At 55.4% G+C, this 18,976-nt stretch overlaps 1 protein-coding gene across 2 annotated transcripts; it reads left to right on the forward strand.

The window, feature by feature from the left end:
• Positions 1 to 16: 16 nt before the first annotated feature.
• On the forward strand, positions 17 to 11,907 carry PSMD13 (proteasome 26S subunit, non-ATPase 13). Of its 2 annotated transcripts, none has more exons than XM_044259857.1 (13): positions 17 to 197; positions 1,256 to 1,334; positions 4,633 to 4,712; positions 4,797 to 4,852; positions 5,093 to 5,136; positions 5,319 to 5,405; positions 7,028 to 7,199; positions 8,299 to 8,378; positions 8,459 to 8,584; positions 10,068 to 10,130; positions 10,664 to 10,744; positions 10,825 to 10,941; positions 11,482 to 11,907. In XM_044259857.1, exons 1-13 carry the CDS (start codon positions 103 to 105, stop codon positions 11,575 to 11,577), a joined length of 1,176 nt encoding a protein of 391 aa, XP_044115792.1. In that variant the 5' UTR covers positions 17 to 102; the 3' UTR covers positions 11,578 to 11,907. The 2 variants fall into 2 exon arrangements, with proteins under 2 accessions (XP_044115792.1, XP_044115793.1); XM_044259858.1 differs by having other exon boundaries at positions 4,678 to 4,712.
• The last annotated feature ends 7,069 nt before the right edge of the window (positions 11,908 to 18,976 follow it).

Consider the following 18,976-nt stretch of genomic DNA (forward strand, 5'->3'; position numbering starts at 1 on the left):
CTGCCTCGCGCGACGCGGCGCCGGAAGTGAGTGAGCATTTCCGGCGGCCATCCCCGCGGATACCGTCTCCGTCGTGCGAGCGGCCCCGGCCTTCTTGCCGTCATGAAGGACGTTCCTGGTTTCTTACAGCAGAGCCAGAGCTCCGGCCCCGGCCAGGCTGCCGTGTGGCACCGTCTGGAGGAGCTCTACACGAAGAAGTGAGCGCGCCGCCGAGGGCCCGGGGCCCAGTGCTGGGAGAGCGGGGCAGAGAGGGCGCCGGGGCCCGGGGCGTGGGTGGGGGGCTTGAGGGGCGGAGAGTGGGCGCGGGCCCGGCCGGAGGTGCCTGAGGGCGGAGACGGCCGACGGCCCGCGGGGACTGCGGAGCAGAGCCGTAGGCGGAGCGCGGGGGGCCCAGGCCTCCCTGGCTTCCTGGCCGAGCGGCCGCGGCGGGCCCCCGACTCCGGTCGGACGAGCAAACACGCTTTCCGAGGTCGCGCCGCCGCGCGTCTTGAGCAGCCGGGTCCGGTCTCGGCCTCGCCGCCGCGCGGCTGGGTCTGCGCCGTCTGCCTCAGCGGCCGAGCCGCGGAGAGGCGGGAGCCCCGCGCCGCTGGGTTTCCCTGTTGCTTCTGCGGCTGGTCGCGCCCTGGGTTTCGGCCGCGCCGGCCCTCGCGTGGTCCCTGCTTCCACTGCGACCCATGCTGGGCTTTGTGCGCCTGAGGCCGCGGAGTCCGGGCCGCCTTAGACGCAGGGTGGGTTTGGCAGCGGATCGTTGCGACCCCCAGCCGCTCTTCACGCGCGCAGAGTAACGTGCGGGCATTGCCGGCGGCCTGGCGCCCGGCAAGATGGACGCGTGTCGGGGGCCGCTCCGCAGCCTCCTGCCGTCAGCGCTTCGTTCCGTGCTTGGAACGCGGACTTGGGCTTCCAGCGTACGGCCGTTTCCCGAGAGGGTGCATGCGTCTGCCCGGTTCATGCTTCGTGCGCCCCGTTTAGTGGAGGCAACAAGCTCACTTTAAGCTCCTTCCGTGAGATGGAGAAGGGCCAGGATTTCTGCGTAGACGTGTGTGACCCCAAATCCGTGTTTTCAGTCCCACCGCGCAGGAGCTCTTGAGGTCGTCTGGAAAGGGTTCTCCGGGAGAAGAGCTCAGGCCCGTTAGCACCCGCTCTGGCTGGCTTCCTGTTACACCGGCCGTACTGCTGGGTGCTCGGTGGGACTGTCAGGGCGGGGCGTCTGCCCCCGGATACCAGCTTACCCGTCTGAGGGCCTTATCTTTTTCAGGTTGTGGCATCAGCTGACGCTCCAGGTGCTTGACTTTGTGCAGGACCCGTGCTTTGCCCAAGGAGATGGCCTCATTAAGGTAAATGATGTGCCACACCAGGTCAGATGATACCAGTGTAAAGAAGTTTTAAAAATAGTAGGTGAGCTTTCCATTAATACACTGCAGCTCCTCACAGTCAGTGTCCGTGTTGTACCCTTAAGACAGCATGGGCAGGTGGCCCTGCTGTTTGCCTGTCCTGTGATGTGGAGGCCAACACCAGGAGAGAGAGTGACTTGCCGCAGGTCACAGCTAGTCGGTGGCACAAGTAGCTTCAAATACATTCTGGCTTCTTCTGAAGTCGCTGCCCGAGACGCTGTCTTCTAGCCCAGGATGCCCCGTATCTTAGTGCTCGTAGACCTTCTTTTTCAGTACTGCACTTTTGGAAACTGCTCTTCAGGTCGGTGGGGGGTGGTGGGAAATAGTGGAGGAATCTTACAGGCGACCGTCATCACCCCTCCACTCCCTGATTTCTGCTTGCCCGCCCAAATGCTTTGTCTTGGGGCGTGTGGAAGGTAGATCCTCGTTTGTGCTTCCCTTGGCGGTGGGGAGGCTTGGAGGGGGCAATCCTCTGTAGTGAGCACTTTCAGCATTTTGTCAACAGGGAAGAAAAACAAAATTCTCTGCCCAAGCCTTCCCCGTACTCCCTGACAGACCCCCCCCCCCAGGTTTGATCACTGGTAGCTTCCTCTTTAAGATCTTTCTTAACATCTTACTCTTTGATGCCTTTCTCTCAGATTCTGAGTAAATCTGATTTATACCTGCATTGGAGCCCAGCACTAGTTCTTGATGGCTTGAGGTACTCGCCCTGGCTCCACCACTTTATACGTGCCCGCAGCGAAGCTTACACCTGGGGTCCTAAGAGTTTCTTGTGTTTTATACCCACCAGTTTGACCTTTTACTACTTCAGAGGAACTTGTATTCATCGGTAAACCTAAAGATTTTGCCGGGCATTCTGTCTTCTGGATTATGTGGGAAAATGACGAATTAGAGCTTTCTTAATATCTGTTCCCTAAGGTTCTATGTCATAACAATGAATAATTCGTGATTCTTCATCTCTGTCCTTTGCTTTTATGTCTTTAAATCCCTTTCTACCCAGAAAATATTCCCCCAACCCCATGTAACATAAAATTTACGCAGGTCAGCAGACTGGTGTTCACTGTTTCAGTGGACAAGCAAACCTTTAAAAATTGGTGAGACTCGGCCCACCTTCAGTACGTAGTGTTCATGAATCTGGAGTGACCAGTAGTAATTTTGAGTTTCTTTTACCTTTGGAGGGGTTTTTGCATAAATTATAACGGGTATCAGAAAAGTTGAGAGGGGCGCCTGGGTGGCTCAGTGGGTTAAGCCGCTGCCTTCGGCTCAGGTCATGATCTCAGGGTCCTGGGATCGAGCCCCGCATCGGGCTCTCTGCTCAGCGGGGAGCCTGCTTCCCCCTCTCTCTCTGCCTGCCTCTCTGCCTACTTGTGATCTCTGTCAAATAAATAAATAAAATCTTAAAAAAAAAAAAAGAAAAGTTGAGAATGCTCTCTTACTGAAAAAGATATATTTGAAATAGTCTTTTGTAATGAAAAAGCCATTTTATTTAGATGGTGCTCTGCTGGGTACCAGATTATGTATTTGACAGAGAGAGCACAAGCAGGGGGAGTGGCAGGCAGAGGTTGAGGGAGAAACAGGCTCTGCATCCTGCAGGGAGCCTGATGCAGGGTTCAGTCCGGGACCTTGGGATCGTGACCTGAGTCAAAGACAAACGCTTAACCGACTGAGCCACCCCGGCGTCCCATGCTGGTTGCCAGATGTAAATAACTAACTGATGCTTTAGGGGCATTTCTAACCGCCCCCCAAGTTTTTTTGAGAAGTAATTGACGTGTAATGCTGTATTAGTTTAACGTGTACAGTGTGATGATTTGGGGGGGGGTGTGGGTGCAAAATGGTCACAGTAAGTCTAGTTAACAACCATCTCCCAGTTAGACTTTCTTCCTTCCTGTGATGACAACTTTTATGATCTACTCTCTTGGTAACTTCCAAATGCACAGCACAGTGTGGTTCACTCAAGTCACGCTGTAGCAGGTCTTCAGGACTTAATTATCTCCTGACAGGACATCTGTATCTTTTCACCAGCTGCGGCCATTTCTTGCACCCCCTATCCCCTGCCTCTGGCAACCACCAGTCTGTTCTCTGTATCTGTGAGTTCAGCTTTTTTAGATTTCACGTGGAAGTAAGTCACACAGTATTTGTCCTTCTTTGTCTAACGTACTGCACTAGGCAGAACGCCCTTCGATGTCATCCATGTTGTCTTTTTATGGCTAAATAACATCCCACGCTCCGTGTGCACGGACACCACATTTTCTTTCACTGGGACGTTTCACGTGGCCGAGGAATCGCAGACTCTCCTCATCCAAGCTGACCCTATCTGGATGCTCCTCTTCCCATTTTGCCCAGTTACCCAGCAGTAACCTCAGAGGTCGTTGTCCGTTCCCCTCCCTGTGACCAGCGAATCTCTCGGACCCTTCATCTGCCCTCACTGCCGTTACTCCCTCACTCTCCTGTCTTGACTAGTAGCCTCGGCTGGTCTCTGTCCTCTCTGTCCCTCCGTCTGTTCCCCCCTTACCCTACCCTCCCTGCCTGCAGTCATGCTTATAAAGTGGAAGTGTGATCATGTGTTTCCACGGACTCGGGCTTACCTTCAGGACAAGGAAAAGCCCCAGTACCTCCCACTGTTTGTGCTCTTCAGAAGTGCTCCTGAAACACAGCACAGGGTTTCTTCAGTGCTTTGCACGTGTTTGTTCCTGTCCGGACTGTTCTCCCAACTCGATGCCTCCTCTCCAGATTTGTCCAGCTCTCTAATGTTCTTCCTTCCTTAAAACTCAGTTATCACCATTTCTGGAATAACCTTTGGAAACTCTCCTTTTGGTAGATCCACCCACGAGGGGTTTTTTCCTTCGATTGTAAACTCATGGTCCTGTCATTTATTTGTTTACAAGTCTGCTCTGTTAGGTCAGGAATCCTTGAACGCCAGACTTTCATCTTCCGTATCCTGTGTCTATAGTATCTAGCAAAGAGTCTGAGTAAGTACTCAAGTATTTTCTGAATGGCTAATAAATTTGGTCATATCGGCTGCAGCCCTCTAAAATCGAAGGTTACTGAGTCTTTCAAACTGATAGTCTGTTTTAGGAGATTCTTAAAGGTCAGGGGTCTAATTACCAGGAAAAAAAGTCACAGCTTTCTTCAGTAATGCGTTGGTGATTAATAAACCCATATGTGGGTGTCCAGTCATTCCACCACCGTTTCTGCAGTGCCTGCCACGTGGCGGGCCTGGTGGTCATGTTTGATTTTGCAGAATGAAAGACGTCCTGTCCTTACTCTACATGTTCTGGTTCCACAGCTCTATGAAAACTTCATCAGTGAGTTTGAACACAGGTAAAACACCTTTGTCAGTTTTTGACTTTAAACATGAAACACTGAAGCTTAATGACAATCATAGACTGGTGTTTTTTATTTCAGGGTGAATCCTTTGTCCCTGGTAGAAATCATTCTTCACGTCGTCAGACAGATGACTGGTGAGTCTCACTTTGTGTCATAAAGGAGCAGATCCAAATGGCAATTAAAATGATTTTGAAATACAAGATAATTGAACTTTTACATTTTGATAGAAAATACCAGGTTCTAAAATACGTTTTATGTTCTATTTTATGATGTAAACCTCAAGATTATCCCGCCTGTGTTGTGGTTGGTAGGAACTAATCTCTAAGAATACTCTATTGGTCGTTCTTCTGACATTGTTCTTCTGCCTTTTCTAGATCCCAATGTGGCTCTTACTTTTCTGGAAAAGACTCGAGAAAAGGTAAATAGGAAGTCTGAGTCAAATCTTGAGAACATGTGTGACTTACAGTTTTGTGTCCACACTTGCCACACGTACCTTACAGAGACTAGCATGTCTCTGGTCATACAAGTGGAGCCAGTGTGCAGATGTCCTGTTCGTCTCCTGCCCACACTTCTCAGGTCCTCTTTGTCTGACGTGTCTAGGTGAAGAGCAGCGATGAGGCAGTGATCCTGTGTAAAACTGCGATTGGGGCTCTAAAATTAAACATCGGGGACCTACAGGTCACGAAGGTAAGGTTGCCATAATAGAGGTTTCTCTTTGGTTTACAAAGTGGTTTAGAGTTTTAGGGGCAAAATCCTATTTGTCCATTCTACCTTTTCAAGTGGTTTTAAAGCATAGAAAGTTGCAAACACAGCACCAAGAGCTCTCACACACATCCTCTCTCTTAGACTCCCAGTGCTGACAGTTCTTTGCCCCGTCATTCTGTGCGTGCAGGTGTGCGTGCTGGTTTTGGTTTTGTTTCCCCAAACCACTGAGAATCAGTTGCTGCTATGAGGCCTGTTCCCCTTTAACATAAGAGGACTGCCCTGGGCACGTCTGTCAGCAGGAGGGTCCAGGCAGCCTCAGACTGTCCGTGTGGGCCCTCGTGGACCAGGGTCAGCCCACCCACCACGACAGGTCACAGGCTGCTCCCGATCCTGTCTGCCTCCTAATCCCTGTCTGTTTCTTATTTCCATTTTAGTGTAATTTGGGGGACTGACGTGGGTATGGGTGGCTGTAAGGCCCACTTATATGTGGTCAGTCCATCTTGTTGAACCGGACTGCCTGCGTTTGTTTGGGTTTGGGTTTTTGGTATCCACAGTATTTGAGAAAATACTGGGTAGGTGTTGGTATTCTCATTGTCCTAAAAGAACACTTTGTATTTCTTAACTGCTTCCTGGTCTTGTCCTGCGTGCATACTTACTACGTTTTGTTCTGAAATATTTAAGACCTATTAAAAGCCATAAAATATTATGGAAAGAATTTTGTCGAGGCAGCACTGCCCGGTTGGAGCCGTGGGGCCCTCTGAGCACGTTCCTGCCCCAGCAGCGCTCTGGTGCGCGGGTCTGGTGGTCCTCGTGCTTGTGGGGCTCCTGACGCTCCGTGGATCGGGTGTGAGTCAGGTGACGTGTGGCATTGTCTTAAGTTACTGGCTCGGTGTGAGGTTTGAGAGTCTGTGTGTTGGTGCGTGACCGTTCACTCTGGCCGCTGTTGGGTGTTTTACTGTGGTGACTGTTTCGCAGCCTGGGCATCAGTCTCCTGTGGAAGGGATTCAGGGCTTCCTCCTGTCACGAACAGCACTGTTAGTTACCAGCATTTCTCTGCCCGGTGCCTTGTGTATACACGGGCAGAAGCACACCAACACATGTGCCTACAGGTGAGGGCACAGGTGTAATGAGGTGTGTGCCGTGCGCCTTTACCAAGTGTGGTCAAGCCTTTCCGCCAGACGGCGCACGCTCCCCAGCACCGCACTTCCAAAGGGCCACACGTGGTGTTTTCAGACTGTTCAATTCCTGCCGGTCTGGTGGAGGCGAAGGGCCATCTCACTGGGGCTCTCGTGACCACTCCATTCGGGTCTCCACTTCTCTTAATTGCCTGTTAATGTCTGTTCTTTGGCCCATTTTTTCCTGTGTCGCTTTCCTCCTGTTGGTCTGTTGAGAGTTCTACAGTGTAGCACTCGAGAGTGTGCTCCCTGGTGTGTCACGTGTGCAGTAGAGGCCTTTGCCCAGTCTGTCGCGCGTTTCTGTTCTCGCGTGTGTGTCTTGGATGAACTGAATTTTCCATTTTAACATAGTGCCATCAGTCTTTGTGTCATATGTGGCCCTAAAAGTGCTTCCGGTGAAAAAGGAGGGGATCTTGCTTCTGCGCATAGGAAACAATTGAGGACGTTGAAGAGATGCTCAACAGCCTCCCTGGCGTGACGTCCGTTCACAGCCGGTTCTACGACCTCTCCAGCAAATACTACCAAACAGTCGGGAACCACGCCGCCTACTACAAAGATGCCCTGCGGTTTCTGGGCTGTGTCGACATCAAGGATCTGCCAGGTAACGTGCAGCCGTGGACGTCGCTGTCGAAGGAGCATGTCTGGAGGCGTGCCAGCAGCTGTCAGAAGTCGCTCTGGCGCGTGCGTCCCTCGCGGAGGAAGGCCCAGGTGGGGGAGGGTGGAGAGAGCCACGCGAGTGTCGGTCCCTCCCCGGGTCTGCCGTGGGCGCTTAGCTCAGGTGAAAACGAGGCTGTGCCCTGCCGCCCTTCACTGGTCCTCCTCGAGTCGCCCTTGGCCTCTGCAGCCTGAAGGGCGCCGTGAGACCCGGCAACTGAGGCTCTGGTGGCGAAAACTGAACCAGACCCAGGCGCGAACCTTAGAAAGGTCCTTCAGGGGGTCTGAGGAATGGAAAGAAAGTGAATGATAAGTTTTGGGGAAAGTACAAGGACTGTGGGAGCCCGTTTGAGATGTTTCTCACGCTTCACTGTGGGAGCTGCTGTGGACACCAGCAGCTCCTTAAACCCAGTACTGCAGTGTTAGTTCCTGCGTCTCGGGAAAAGCATCCTGGAAAAAGCAAGGGATGCAGTCAGGAGAGTGGGGAATTGTATGGGAACGGGAAGTACGTTCACGCTGTTCCGAAGAGGCTAATGAGGTGACGGAAAGAGAAATGTGAGGTAATGCTTCCAGGACGTAGGCTAGTTGAAAATACACGTAGAGTCGCATACTCAGGTAGAAATAAGTAAACGAATGAATGTCTTCCCCACAAAACCTGTATACGTGGGCCTAGGTATAACTCGAGTTAGTCCAGTGCTATAAAAGACATGACTAATGGGGCACCTGGGTGGCTCAGAACTTTGAAAACGTCCGACTCCTGGTTTGGGCTCGGGTCATGATCTCGGGGTCCTGGGGTTGAGCCCCGTTTCAGGCTCCGTGCTGGACATGGGGCCTGCTTGAGATTGTCTTTCCCTCTGCCCCTCCCCACTTTCCCTCTCTAACAAATAAAATCAATAAAAGAGATAAAAGTTTTTACAAAAACACAATAAGGCTTTGTGATAGAACCATTACAGGGAATGGTTTCTTTACTTTTTTATGAGATTTTTAAAGCCAAACAGGACTGATCTCCTAACGGGGGTGTCACTGGAGGTGTGCTGTTGCCGTAGTGTCTGAGCAGCAGGAGAGAGCTTTCACGCTGGGACTAGCAGGACTTCTTGGCGAGGGAGTTTTTAACTTTGGAGAACTTGTAAGTGGACCCTGGGCACAGATTTCTTAGCGAGGGGGCGACTGGCGGTTCTCGGCCGACTAACCCTGTCCTCCTCACAGCTCATGCACCCCGTGCTGGAGTCCCTGAGGACCACCGACCGGCAGTGGCTGATCGACACCCTTTATGCCTTTAACAGCGGCAACGTAGAGAGGTTCCAGACGCTGAAGACCGCCTGGGGCCAGCAGGTCAGTCGTGGGAAGGACGGCTGAGCACTCCTGCAGCGTCGCTGGCTGGCCTTCAGCCCGCACCTGCCCAGGGATTTGCCTGCCCTCTACGCCCCAGGCGCTGGGGAGGCAGGAGATGAAGACAGGCCAGTCTTGCTCTCGAGCGGGGGGTTGAGTGGCCAGTCGCGGCTGTGGTAGTGCGCGGCCCTGCCAACAGAATGTGATAGGGGAGTGCCATCTGGCGGACAGGGGTCACAGAGGGCCCAGAAGAAATAATGCTCTGTGTCTGGTCTTAGGGGCAAGCCGAACGTAGCCAAGTGAAGAGGATAAGGCAGCTTTTAGCATTTGTTGAGCAGACAAGGGTCTGTGGCCACAGTGAGTGAGTGAGGAGAGCCGGGGAGAGCCCAGGGTTTGGGAAGGCCAGGCCATCTGTGCGGAACGGGAGTGGGCCATGCAGGGGGTGGTGGGGTCGGGCCGTGTAGAGGGAAAGGGGTCAGCAGGGGCGAGGGCACTGGGCGAGGAGAGGAGCCCCTGGGAGGTGCGGACTAGGGAGAAGAGGTGTTAACAAGGACCTGAGCTTTTGTAGTGAGTTTGTTTTTTAAATTATTAGATGGAAATATTACGAAGTTGTTCATAGTGCTAGGGATTATTGTTTTTGTACTTTTCTGAAATTTCGTTTTTCTCAAAGTTGAAATAAACGTGTAGAATTCACACATAGTGGAGCTGAGTAGATGGGAGTGGGCTGTGAAGAGGCAGGAGGCAAGCCCAGCTCTCTGCGGTCTTGTAGTCTGTGCGTTGGTCCCTGGGAGAACGTGTGCCCCTGGGGAAGCAGGGCGGCCGGCCGGAGAAACAGCAGGAAGGACAGCTTCAGAGGTGCGCTGCCAGCAGCCTCTGAGTGGCGGGAGCCGTGTCCGGGGGCCGGGGGCCCTCGGAAGAGTGACCCGGCTGTCCCTGGGGCAGAAGTGTCGGCGCAGGGGTTCCTCCGTGCTTGAGTCCGGGAGCCCGTTGTCTCTGGTCTCTGCTGGGCAGTAGCCCGTGAGCTACCTGGGGCAGCGGTGCGGGTCGTGGGGAAGGGCACGTGCCGGTGCTCGCGGCTGTGCCGTTTTCCGAAGTTCTGACGTCTTTGTGCTCGGAGCGCCTCCCTGCAGCTTCGGGGCTGTGTTCCTGGGCGGCCCCATTTCCACGGAGCGGACCGCGCAGGCGGTGCCCTGGGACCTGCTCAGGGCGGGTCCGTCCTTGCCTTGTTGTGCCAAAAGTCTCCTTGGGGCGCCTGTGTCTGGGTCCTGCCCCCGGCGTCTGAGGCGTCAGTACCCACCGCCTCGCGCGTGCCTTAGGCGGGAGCACGGGCTTTCGGGGATGCAGCCGTTGCTGGCACCCTGAGAAAAGTGAGCCTCCGCGACCCCGCGGCGTACCGTGTTTGGACGTGCGGGGCTGCTCTTCCTTCCGTCTGTTGTAGGAAGGATCAAGGTGCAGGTTATGTAACTGGTGTCTTTCTCCTCCTCAGCCTGATTTAGCAGCCAACGAGGCTCAGCTTCTGAGGAAGATCCAGTTGCTGTGCCTCATGGAGGTGAGCGCGCGGGCACCACCGTGATTCCAGGCCCTGCAGCCGAGCCCGCCGGGCCCCGCAGGCTCCAGGCCTCTCGCAGCGGCACTGCGGCCGCACCCCTCCACCTTCCTTTCGTCTTCTGCGACCACTGGGGTCTCCGCTCGGATGACCCTCCTCAGAGAGCTGTTCCCTGGCCGTCTGCGCTGAAGTAGCTCCCACCCCGTCGTGCGTCACCGCGCACGCGCCTCTCCGCACGCCCCTGTCTTTCCTGTCAGAATCCGCTCCTCGAGGGAACGGCCCGTCCGTTTCTGGGCCGCCACACGGTCTCCAGCTCACGGACAGCCCTGACTCGCGGCCCCAGGCGCTTGCTCTGCGCGCGAATACCAGCCGTGCGGACGGCTCCCAACAAACGTGCAGGGCTGGTGTTAAGGAAAAGTTCAGTTTGTGGGACAGGAATAGGGATACTTTCGGAGCAGGTATTGACAGAAACACCCTGATCGGTCAGTTCTCGGACGGTTTTCATTTGGAAACACAGTTAACAAATTTTTTTTCAGATGACTTTCACACGACCTGCCAATCACAGACAGCTCACTTTTGAAGAAATTGCCAAAAGTGCTAAAATCACTGTGAACGAGGTACAGTGGTTGGCCCCGGGGGGGTTGGAGCTCCGACGAGCACTGCTTGGGGTGACTCACGTCGGCCCCTCTCTGCACAGGTGGAGCTGCTGGTGATGAAGGCGCTCTCGGTGGGTCTGGTGAAAGGCAGCATTGACGAGGTGGATAAGCGGGTTCACATGACCTGGGTGCAGCCCCGCGTGTTGGATCTGCAGCAGGTGACACATCGTTCACCCCCGGGGTGGGGGGTTGGGACGGTATCTGCTGTCTTGGTTTCGCTTGGATGGAAGCCTGGTAGGAAGAACGCAGTATTGACGAGATTTCGGGAATATATTACTGCTGTGGGGAGTAAGGATTTTTCAGGGAACCTGATCTAATACAAGTCTTGGGTTTGAACCCTGCATTTAAAAGCTTATCATAATTACAGTGCTGTTGTGCTGACGATGCCTTTTAATCTTAAAATTGGTGCTCTGATCAAATACGTTCCTAGTTCTGTGGTTTGAGCTCAGATCCATCTTGTCCATGTTGGCTGGAAATTTAATCCTGTGGATTTCCTCTATTCTTGCCTGTTTTCTTTCATGCAAGGTTTTTTAAATGTCCTTGTGATAAGAATTGACGGGGGTCACCCCCTCTCACACAGCCCGCTCCTCCCCCAGCTCTGGGGTCCTTTTGATTAGTCCTGCCCTAAAGACTTAGTGGAGATGGATGCCTGGGATTGCTACGTGCCCTAACCCCCGTGTGGCCCTGGTCTGCCTCAGATCAAGGGGATGAAGGACCGCCTGGAGTTCTGGTGCACCGACGTGAGGAGCATGGAGATGCTGGTGGAGCACCAGGCCCACGACATCCTCACTTAGTCCCCCGCCTCCCCGTCTGTGGCCGCCGGGAACATCTGCACTCGGTCGGGGTGGGGACTGTTCTCCCTGCTGTGAACGCAGGACTGTCGCTGACAGGGGGCCTGGCCACAGAGAGAAGCCGCCTTTGTGGGTGTCTCCCATAGCCCACGGTGGGGAGGGGTCGCGGGTCTCCGGTGACAAGGCAGACAAGAGTGTACACGTGCCCCGAGGAATGAGAAGGAGTAGCCCGGAGGCGCGTGGGGACACCACTTGGAGGCTCATCTGCATTGCCTCCATCGTGGGAACAGCTCTTGTGTCATGTGAGAATGTAATAAACACCTTTGTTTTGTCCTCTTCGTGGTTCTGTTTCCTCAGCCTTAGCTCCCAGGTCAAGCCTGGGCCTCGGAGATCAGAGAGCAGGAGACGGGAGATGGGACTAGGTGGGGGTTTGGCCTCAGTCCTCCTCTCCTGCCCTAGGGAAAAGGGCGGCTCCACACATACAGGGCACTGGGGCCAAGGAAGCAAGTCCTGTCTCACGGGGCTCAGACGAGGGGACCCCGTCCTCTGGCAGAGCTGTCTGACCCACTCCCTCCCAGCCAGGGGCTTCTGGGGCCCAGGTGTCCCAAGCAGCCCTCCACCCAGTGCTGAGTGTCGAGAGACGGGGACGCTCGTACACAAATCACACGGTCACCAAGGGAGCACTAGGTGGGGGAGGGTTTAATGCAATTCTCCGTCGTGCGCCTGGAGCCCGAGCTGCGGAGCCGTCACGCCGCGGAGCCTTTCTTGTAGCTGTCCAGGTGGGATAAGACCCAGCCTGCAGGAATCAGGAAGCTGAAGAACATCACAGAGAGTCCAATGGCTTGCTCCTGGGTCAAGGAAAGCACGTGTGAGTCCATGACACATGAGGTCATTCCTGGGTCACTGAGGAAGGCTGTCCACCTGCCCCGTGTCCCCTGGCCCTGCAGTGTGGGATTTCTCTCACCAGAGCAGTGGTCCAGAGAGACCTGCCCCACCCCCTCTACTCCTGGGGGACCCCTCAGCTCAGCCCAGAGTCCGCACAAGCAGGGACTACTGCAGCCCTCCGTGCGCACGGCCTCTGCAAAGACCTAGACTGACCGCCCTGCGCTCCAGTCTCTCCGCGGGACCTCTTCCCATCGACCCTGCCCCCGAGAGCCTGCCTGGCCAGGCCACTTGTGCCTCGACCTTGAACTCCTGCCTGAGCACAGCATGTGCGTGTCGGGCGCAGTGCGGGGCGGAGGGACGGCGGAGGTGCCGGTCATACAGGAATAGGGCAGGGCCTTTTCCCTGGCTGGTGGTCCTGCGCAGAAGCTGGGTGGAGGAGATGGACTCCCCGTACCACATGTGCACGTGTGTGCGCACACACACAAGCAAACACACCGGCCATCCCACCGGGCTACCTCCCTCCACTCGGATTCCTCCTGAAACGGAGCCTGGGCCCAGTCATCCCTCCCTGGTCCCTCAAACAGAGTCAGGTGCTGGGTTGGAAACCAGTTCTTCCTCTGACTTCACCTTCTAGCAGATTCAGAACAATGTTGGCCCAGAACTGGGCCCTTCAGCTGGGTTCAGATCTTTGCTTCACCAGTGATATGACCTTGGACAGTTGACCTTCTAGACCTTGTTTTATTGAGGCTTAACCCAGAGGTAGTTGTCTGCGGTCCCGGAGCCCAAGGATGACCGAGCTCTGTGTGCTCGCCTGTACTCTCACAGACCCTCAGAGCGGCCCACTGTCCCCTTCAGTGGACAGTGAAGCTGGCGTCCACACCGATGCCCTTTCAGCTCAGCCCTCAGCACCCTCATTGGCCAGAAGGCAAGTGGGGGCCTGCAAACAGAGACCACTGTCCCCTCACTGACTCTGCCAGCTGCTTTGGGAGCCTAACCTCCAGGGGAGGGATGTAAGGACCTCTTTCCTGGAGTCAGGACGGTGTCCCAGCCTCAGGACTGTGTTCTAGCTCGAGGATCACCTCTAGAAGCCACAGGCCTGAGAACACATCCCTCCTCTCCTTTACCAGCCTGGCCTTCTGTGTCCGGCCCCCAAACCCACCTCGTCTCCCAAGACCGCGCAGGACGGCCCACTCCACCGCTCAGGTCAGCACCCCTCCGCAGCGGAAGACTTAGCGTGGGAGACGTGGGTGTTCGGGCCGGCTTGGTGGAGACCTGTGCCTTGGGAACCACCCAGGCCCTCAGAGAGGCCTGCAGGAGCCTGGGGGCACAGGGTAACCTCAGCATCGTAGTGGAGCCGAGCCCCCCCGGAGTCCAGCTAAGCTCCGTGTATCTGCTTGCCGTGCCCTCTGCTCACTCGGCTGTTGGGGCTTTTTATAGCTCGAGGGGGGAGCTGCAGCTGTCCCCTCCTGTCACGCTGCCTGGCTGAGAGGACTCCTGCTTGGAAGTGCTGAGAGCCAGCCTCCGTCCGGCAGCCTCCAGGCCCCGCCCCTGCTGGGGCACCCGAGGGGCTTCGAGCTCCTCTGAGCACAGGCAGGCTTGGCCCACGCGGCAAAGGGCCTTCATCTCTCGGTGACCACGACCCTCAACATAGAAGCAGGAGTAGGGAAGCCAAAGAGCTTGAGAATGCAAGAGGGGGAAAGTGACAGAAGTCAAGAGGGCACCTTAAGTATCTGGAGGGTCAGATGACCTCCCCATGCAGAGCTATTTTAAAATTCTCTAGCTCAGGGATTCCTGGCTGGGCTGCCCAGCCTTCTGACTCTTAACTGATGGACGCTGGCTGTTCCCAGAGCCTTGCTCCTCCCAGGCCCAGCACGTGGTAGGTCTGAGCGGCCTCTCTGCTGTGCTCGCTGACGTGACAGCCTTTGTTCCTGGAGGAGACCTTCACAGTTGCCCCGTGGACAAACAGAGGTGGGAAGGTCAGCAGACATTTGGCGAGTGCGAGTTCAGGGGTCAGGGGCCACTTAGGCCCCTGCCTCTGGGCCCACCTGTGGGGACAGGCTCCCAGGGCTGAATGTCCTGGGTCCCGATGCCCACGGGCTCCGGGGGGAAGTGGTCTATGAGCTGCCCGCCTGCCCTGCGTGAGCTCGGAGCCTCCCCGCCTCTCCTCCCTTATTCATGCAGAAAATGACTACTCAATTCTTCCCACAGCAAACACCTACAGTGTGTTTTCCTGCTCTGCGAGACTATTTCACACCTTCTCTCTGAAGCAACACCCCCCACACACAGACGCGCACACACACACATACACCCTTATCAGACACCCTGCTGCTGATTTCCCTGAGATAATGGAAGTGACCAGATGTGGCTCACTGTGAACCCCAGTTACTGTCCTCCAGGAGAACAGGGGCCCTGAGCCCCTGGGGTGAGTCTGATGCTCAAGTCCCCAGCAGCTTCTCCAGCCCTTCTGCCCGTGGCTGCCGGATGCTGAGCCCCTGGCCTTCCTCCCGACTCATGCAGAGCCGGCCTGATCGCTGACAGCCCCAGGATTTGTGCAAGCTCTCCATCCACCTTCTCCAGACCTCCTTCGGCCATGACACCCCCGCTGCTTATCAGTCATGATATTTAGGGTGTACTGAGGCTGACTCCTGTCCCCAGCTTTGGTGGAGTTCCCAAGGCCCTGCGGTTTGTCCCCTGCCCTTTCCCTTCCCAGGTGCTCAGGTCGAATGTCCGAGCATCACCCTCGTTTTCCTCCGGTGCCCACACTGCACACCGGGTCACCCACGACACCACACCCCACCAAGCCGACCCGCCCCCCTCACCCAGTCCAGCCCCGAATGTGTCCTCTGACACTGCCCCACCCAGTAGCCCAGACAGCCCCTGGGGAGCAACCAGCTCCTACCACTGCCATGTTCAGCCTCCCCCCGACCCCGGCGCCCCTTGCCTTCCTTCCATGGCCTTCAAGGCCTGAGTGGTCTGAGCTTGCCTCGCCTGCTCCCTATACCCTAATGCCCGCCTCCTGCCTTCTTCCAGACACACCTCACTCCCACCCCACACTGGAGCATTCGCCACGTGTTTTTAAACCCTTCAGGTCCTGTTCCGTTGACCTCTTCTTTTTTTTTTTTTTTTAAGATTTTATTTATTTATTTGACAGAGAGAAATCACAAGTAGGCAGAGAGGCAGGCAGAGAGAGAGGGAGGGAAGCAGGTTCCCTGCTGAACAGGGAGCCCGATGCGGGGCTCGATCCCAGGACTCTGAGATCATGACCTGAGCCGAAGGCAGCGGCTTAACCCACTGAGCCACCCAGGCGCCCCCCGTTGACCTCTTCTTAGACGTGCCTTCTTGATGATCTGCTTTCAGAGCTGGGATACAAGCCCCATGAGGGCAAGAACTTTGCTGGGGTCATCACAGAACCGTGGGCGCCTGGCAGGTTTTCACTGTTGGAAGGCTGGTTAGGGTAGGGAAACAAGGAGAGTTGGGTCGGGGCTGTGGACAGGCTGGAGTCAGAGGGACGCATGTGGTTTCCATTCCACAGCCAGCAGTGGCCTGTCTTGAGGAGCACACAGTGTGGTCAGACGAGAAGAAATAGGGCAGAGTTTCATTCTGCTGTCAGAACGACCTAGATTACCATGCACGGGGATCAAGTCCACAGACCAGAGCGAACTCCTCAGCTGTCTCCAGACCTGATCAGCGAGGGCACAGGCCAGTAGCTGGGGGGCAGAGGCCACCTGAGCCCAGACTCAGCCGTGGTCACCACCAACACGGGTATGATCGTTAGAAACGGCGAGCTGCTGGTCTCAGCACGCAGCATGGGAAACGTAATTTAGCACGTGTTCTTCCCTGGAAACCACACTTGTTCTAAATGTGGGGCTCATTTCTGGGCTTCCCACCGTCTTCCTTTATCTCAGTTTTTCAGAGAGGAGGCGAGCCCTGGGAAGCTGGAGGAGGGAGTGTGTCCTGAATGTTATCTCCGGCAACGCTGAGTCCCACGCGCGGATGCCAGCCTCAGGCTGCGGGGGGCTCGGCCCCTCCTCTGGAATAATCCCTTCCGCCTAAACCTTTAATTATACCTTTGGGGTCCAGTCAAGAATAAGACCGTGGGTGAGACCATCAATCAGGCAGCCTACGGCGTTTCTTTTTTCACAGAGAAATCCTGCTGTCCCCAACCACCCAGGACTGGCTCTAAGGAAGGCCTTCTCTGCCCGAGCTCTCCCAGCCTTGGGGGGGTGGGGGGTGGGAGTGGAAGGAGTTGGGGGGCTACTACATGGAGAGGCCCTGGCGAAGGCCAGGACCGGAGGGCGGGGGACTGTGATCCAAAGGAGAGAAAAGTCCCAGGCCTCTCCCACAAGCCTAAGCTTTCCAGCCTCTCCAAGTACAAACCTGTTTCTGTGCTCACATAGCTCCTGGGGGCTCCCTCACCCGCAGATGCAGACCTCAACCTGCCTGGGTTTTCGGTCCCCGGAACCAGTTGTGCAAACCAAACCCTCCGCAGACCCTGCTGCCTCGAGCACACAGACGCTGCTGGAGTGGGGACCCTGGTCTGGCCTCTTCCTTCGTTGTTCTGAGGCCACACTGAGCCTCTGCAGAGCACTGCTCTGTGCCCTGAATGACTCTCCTCCTCCAGCTGGAAGGAAAATGAGATGACCCACGGAGAAGAGTGGAGACCAAGTGGCGGGGGGGGGCGTTCCACAGGCTCTGAGGGTGCAGGGTCAGATGAGTCCCCTGTAATAGCAGGAGAAACCAAGAGAGGGAGCAGGGCCCAGGGATCAAGGCAAGCCAGGCCTGTTCCAGCCTGTCCTGCTCAGGAGCGGCTCCAGGAAGAGCTCCCAAGGGCTCTGGAAGACACAAGGAGCCCTGTCACCTGACTCTTCACCACCACCTCCTTCATTCACCCACACCCAGCACATTCTTATCTCTGCCCTTGACCTGACCCTACTGCTCCAGGGGGGTTGGGGTAGGAGAGACCAGCCAGGGCACCCGGAAGGTCCAGGGTGACTCCGTGGGCGCATGGCACCACCCTGTGTCCATACTTGGAACCACAGAAGCTTCTGGATAAAGCAGGCTCTGACGCAAGGCACAGGGACCCTAAAAATGCACAGTCATGCAAACACTTGGATATAACTTATTTTAGATTGTGTTTATTTGTGTATTTATTTTAGAGACAAAGGCAGAGGGAGAGGGACAAGCAGACTCCCTGCCGAGCGCAGAGCCCGACCGGGGGCCGTATCCCACATCCCAGAGATCAGGAACTTAGCTGAAATCCAGAGTCAGTGCTCCATTGACTGAGCCCCCCGGGAGCCCCAAACATTCCCATTTTATTGCAGATCTATTTCATCACATGAAACATTGGACCAGCAGCAGCGGCATCACCTGGAAATTCGTTAGAAATCAGGTAGAAACGCTGCGGCGGTCCCCGTCGACTGTCCCAATAGCCATCCAAAGGAGCCATGATACACGGACAAGTTTAAGAACCATTTCAAGTCATATAAAAATGGGTGCGTCCTGCAGTTTCATTCAAAACTAAATGCCCACTTCCAGAAAGATCCAACTCTCACCCAGACTGCAAAACTCAGCCTCTTCCTTTTATCCACAAAGACAGACTTTCACTGTTTCTTATGTAGCAGCATTTACTGGAAACTCCGAGCTCATGGGTAAAGACCACGTGGAGAGGCCACCTGCCCCTTCCTCAGCCCACCTCTGTACTCCACTGCCCTGAAGCCCCGCTCCCAGACAGGCCCTCCCCGTGGGCAACATGCCCAAGACACGCTGGTTCCACTGGACTGTCGGCGATTCACAAACCCGCCCATTCTCTGGTGTGGCGGCTAATTCTGTGTGTCCACTCAGCCGGGCCATGATGCCCAGATACTGGGTCAAACATTCTGGACGTTCCTGTGAAGGTGATTTTTGGACAAGATTAATATTTAAATGGGTGGACTTGGAGTAAAGCAGATTACCCTCCACTGTACGGGTGGGCCTCATTCAATCAGTTCACGGCCTTAACAGAACAAACACGGACTTCCCCAAGCAAGAAGGAATTCTGCCAGCAGATGGCCCTTGGACTCAAGCCCCACGGGCTCCTGTCTGGGCCCGCAGCCTGCCGGCCCACCCTGCACATTTCGGACCAACTGGTTCTCCACAACCACATGAGCCAATTCCTTAGAGGAACCCCCAACACCCCCCCCCATCTCTAGCCCCACACGCACATCCTGCTGGTCCTGATTCTCTGGTAGAACCCTGACAAATACAGTCACCAAAGTCCAGAAGAGAAGCCCTTTGGCTGCTTTGACTTTTTGCCTTCGGCAATGAAAACAAAACTTTATTACACTTTCTTTTCTTAAATATATACCATATTAAATGATGCCTAATGTAACCCAGACCTGTCATTGCTCCTAACAGCAGAAACACATCACACCGTTGTCACCTGATACATCCGTTCCTCTCGCTGTGTAACCAGCTGTCACAGACCCAGCAGCTCAGAACAGTGTCCTCATACGTCAGTGTTTCCCGCGTCAGCAGTCCA

The sequence above is a fragment of the Neovison vison genome, chromosome 7 (assembly GCF_020171115.1).
Source record: "Neovison vison isolate M4711 chromosome 7, ASM_NN_V1, whole genome shotgun sequence".
In the NCBI taxonomy this organism is placed as follows: Eukaryota; Metazoa; Chordata; class Mammalia; order Carnivora; family Mustelidae; genus Neogale; species Neogale vison.

What these genes read in the sequence shown, in the direction of transcription:
- PSMD13 (XM_044259857.1), top strand. Translation starts at nt 103, where the DNA reads ATGAAGGACGTTCCTGGTTTCTTACAGCAGAGCCAGAGCTCCGGCCCC. An exon ending in CGACATCAAGGATCTGCCAG is followed by an intron (nt 7,200 to 8,298) that starts GTAACGTGCAGC and finishes CTGTTGCCGTAG; the next exon opens with TGTCTGAGCAGCAGGAGAGA. An exon ending in CTAAAATCACTGTGAACGAG is followed by an intron (nt 10,745 to 10,824) that starts GTACAGTGGTTG and finishes CTCTCTGCACAG; the next exon opens with GTGGAGCTGCTGGTGATGAA.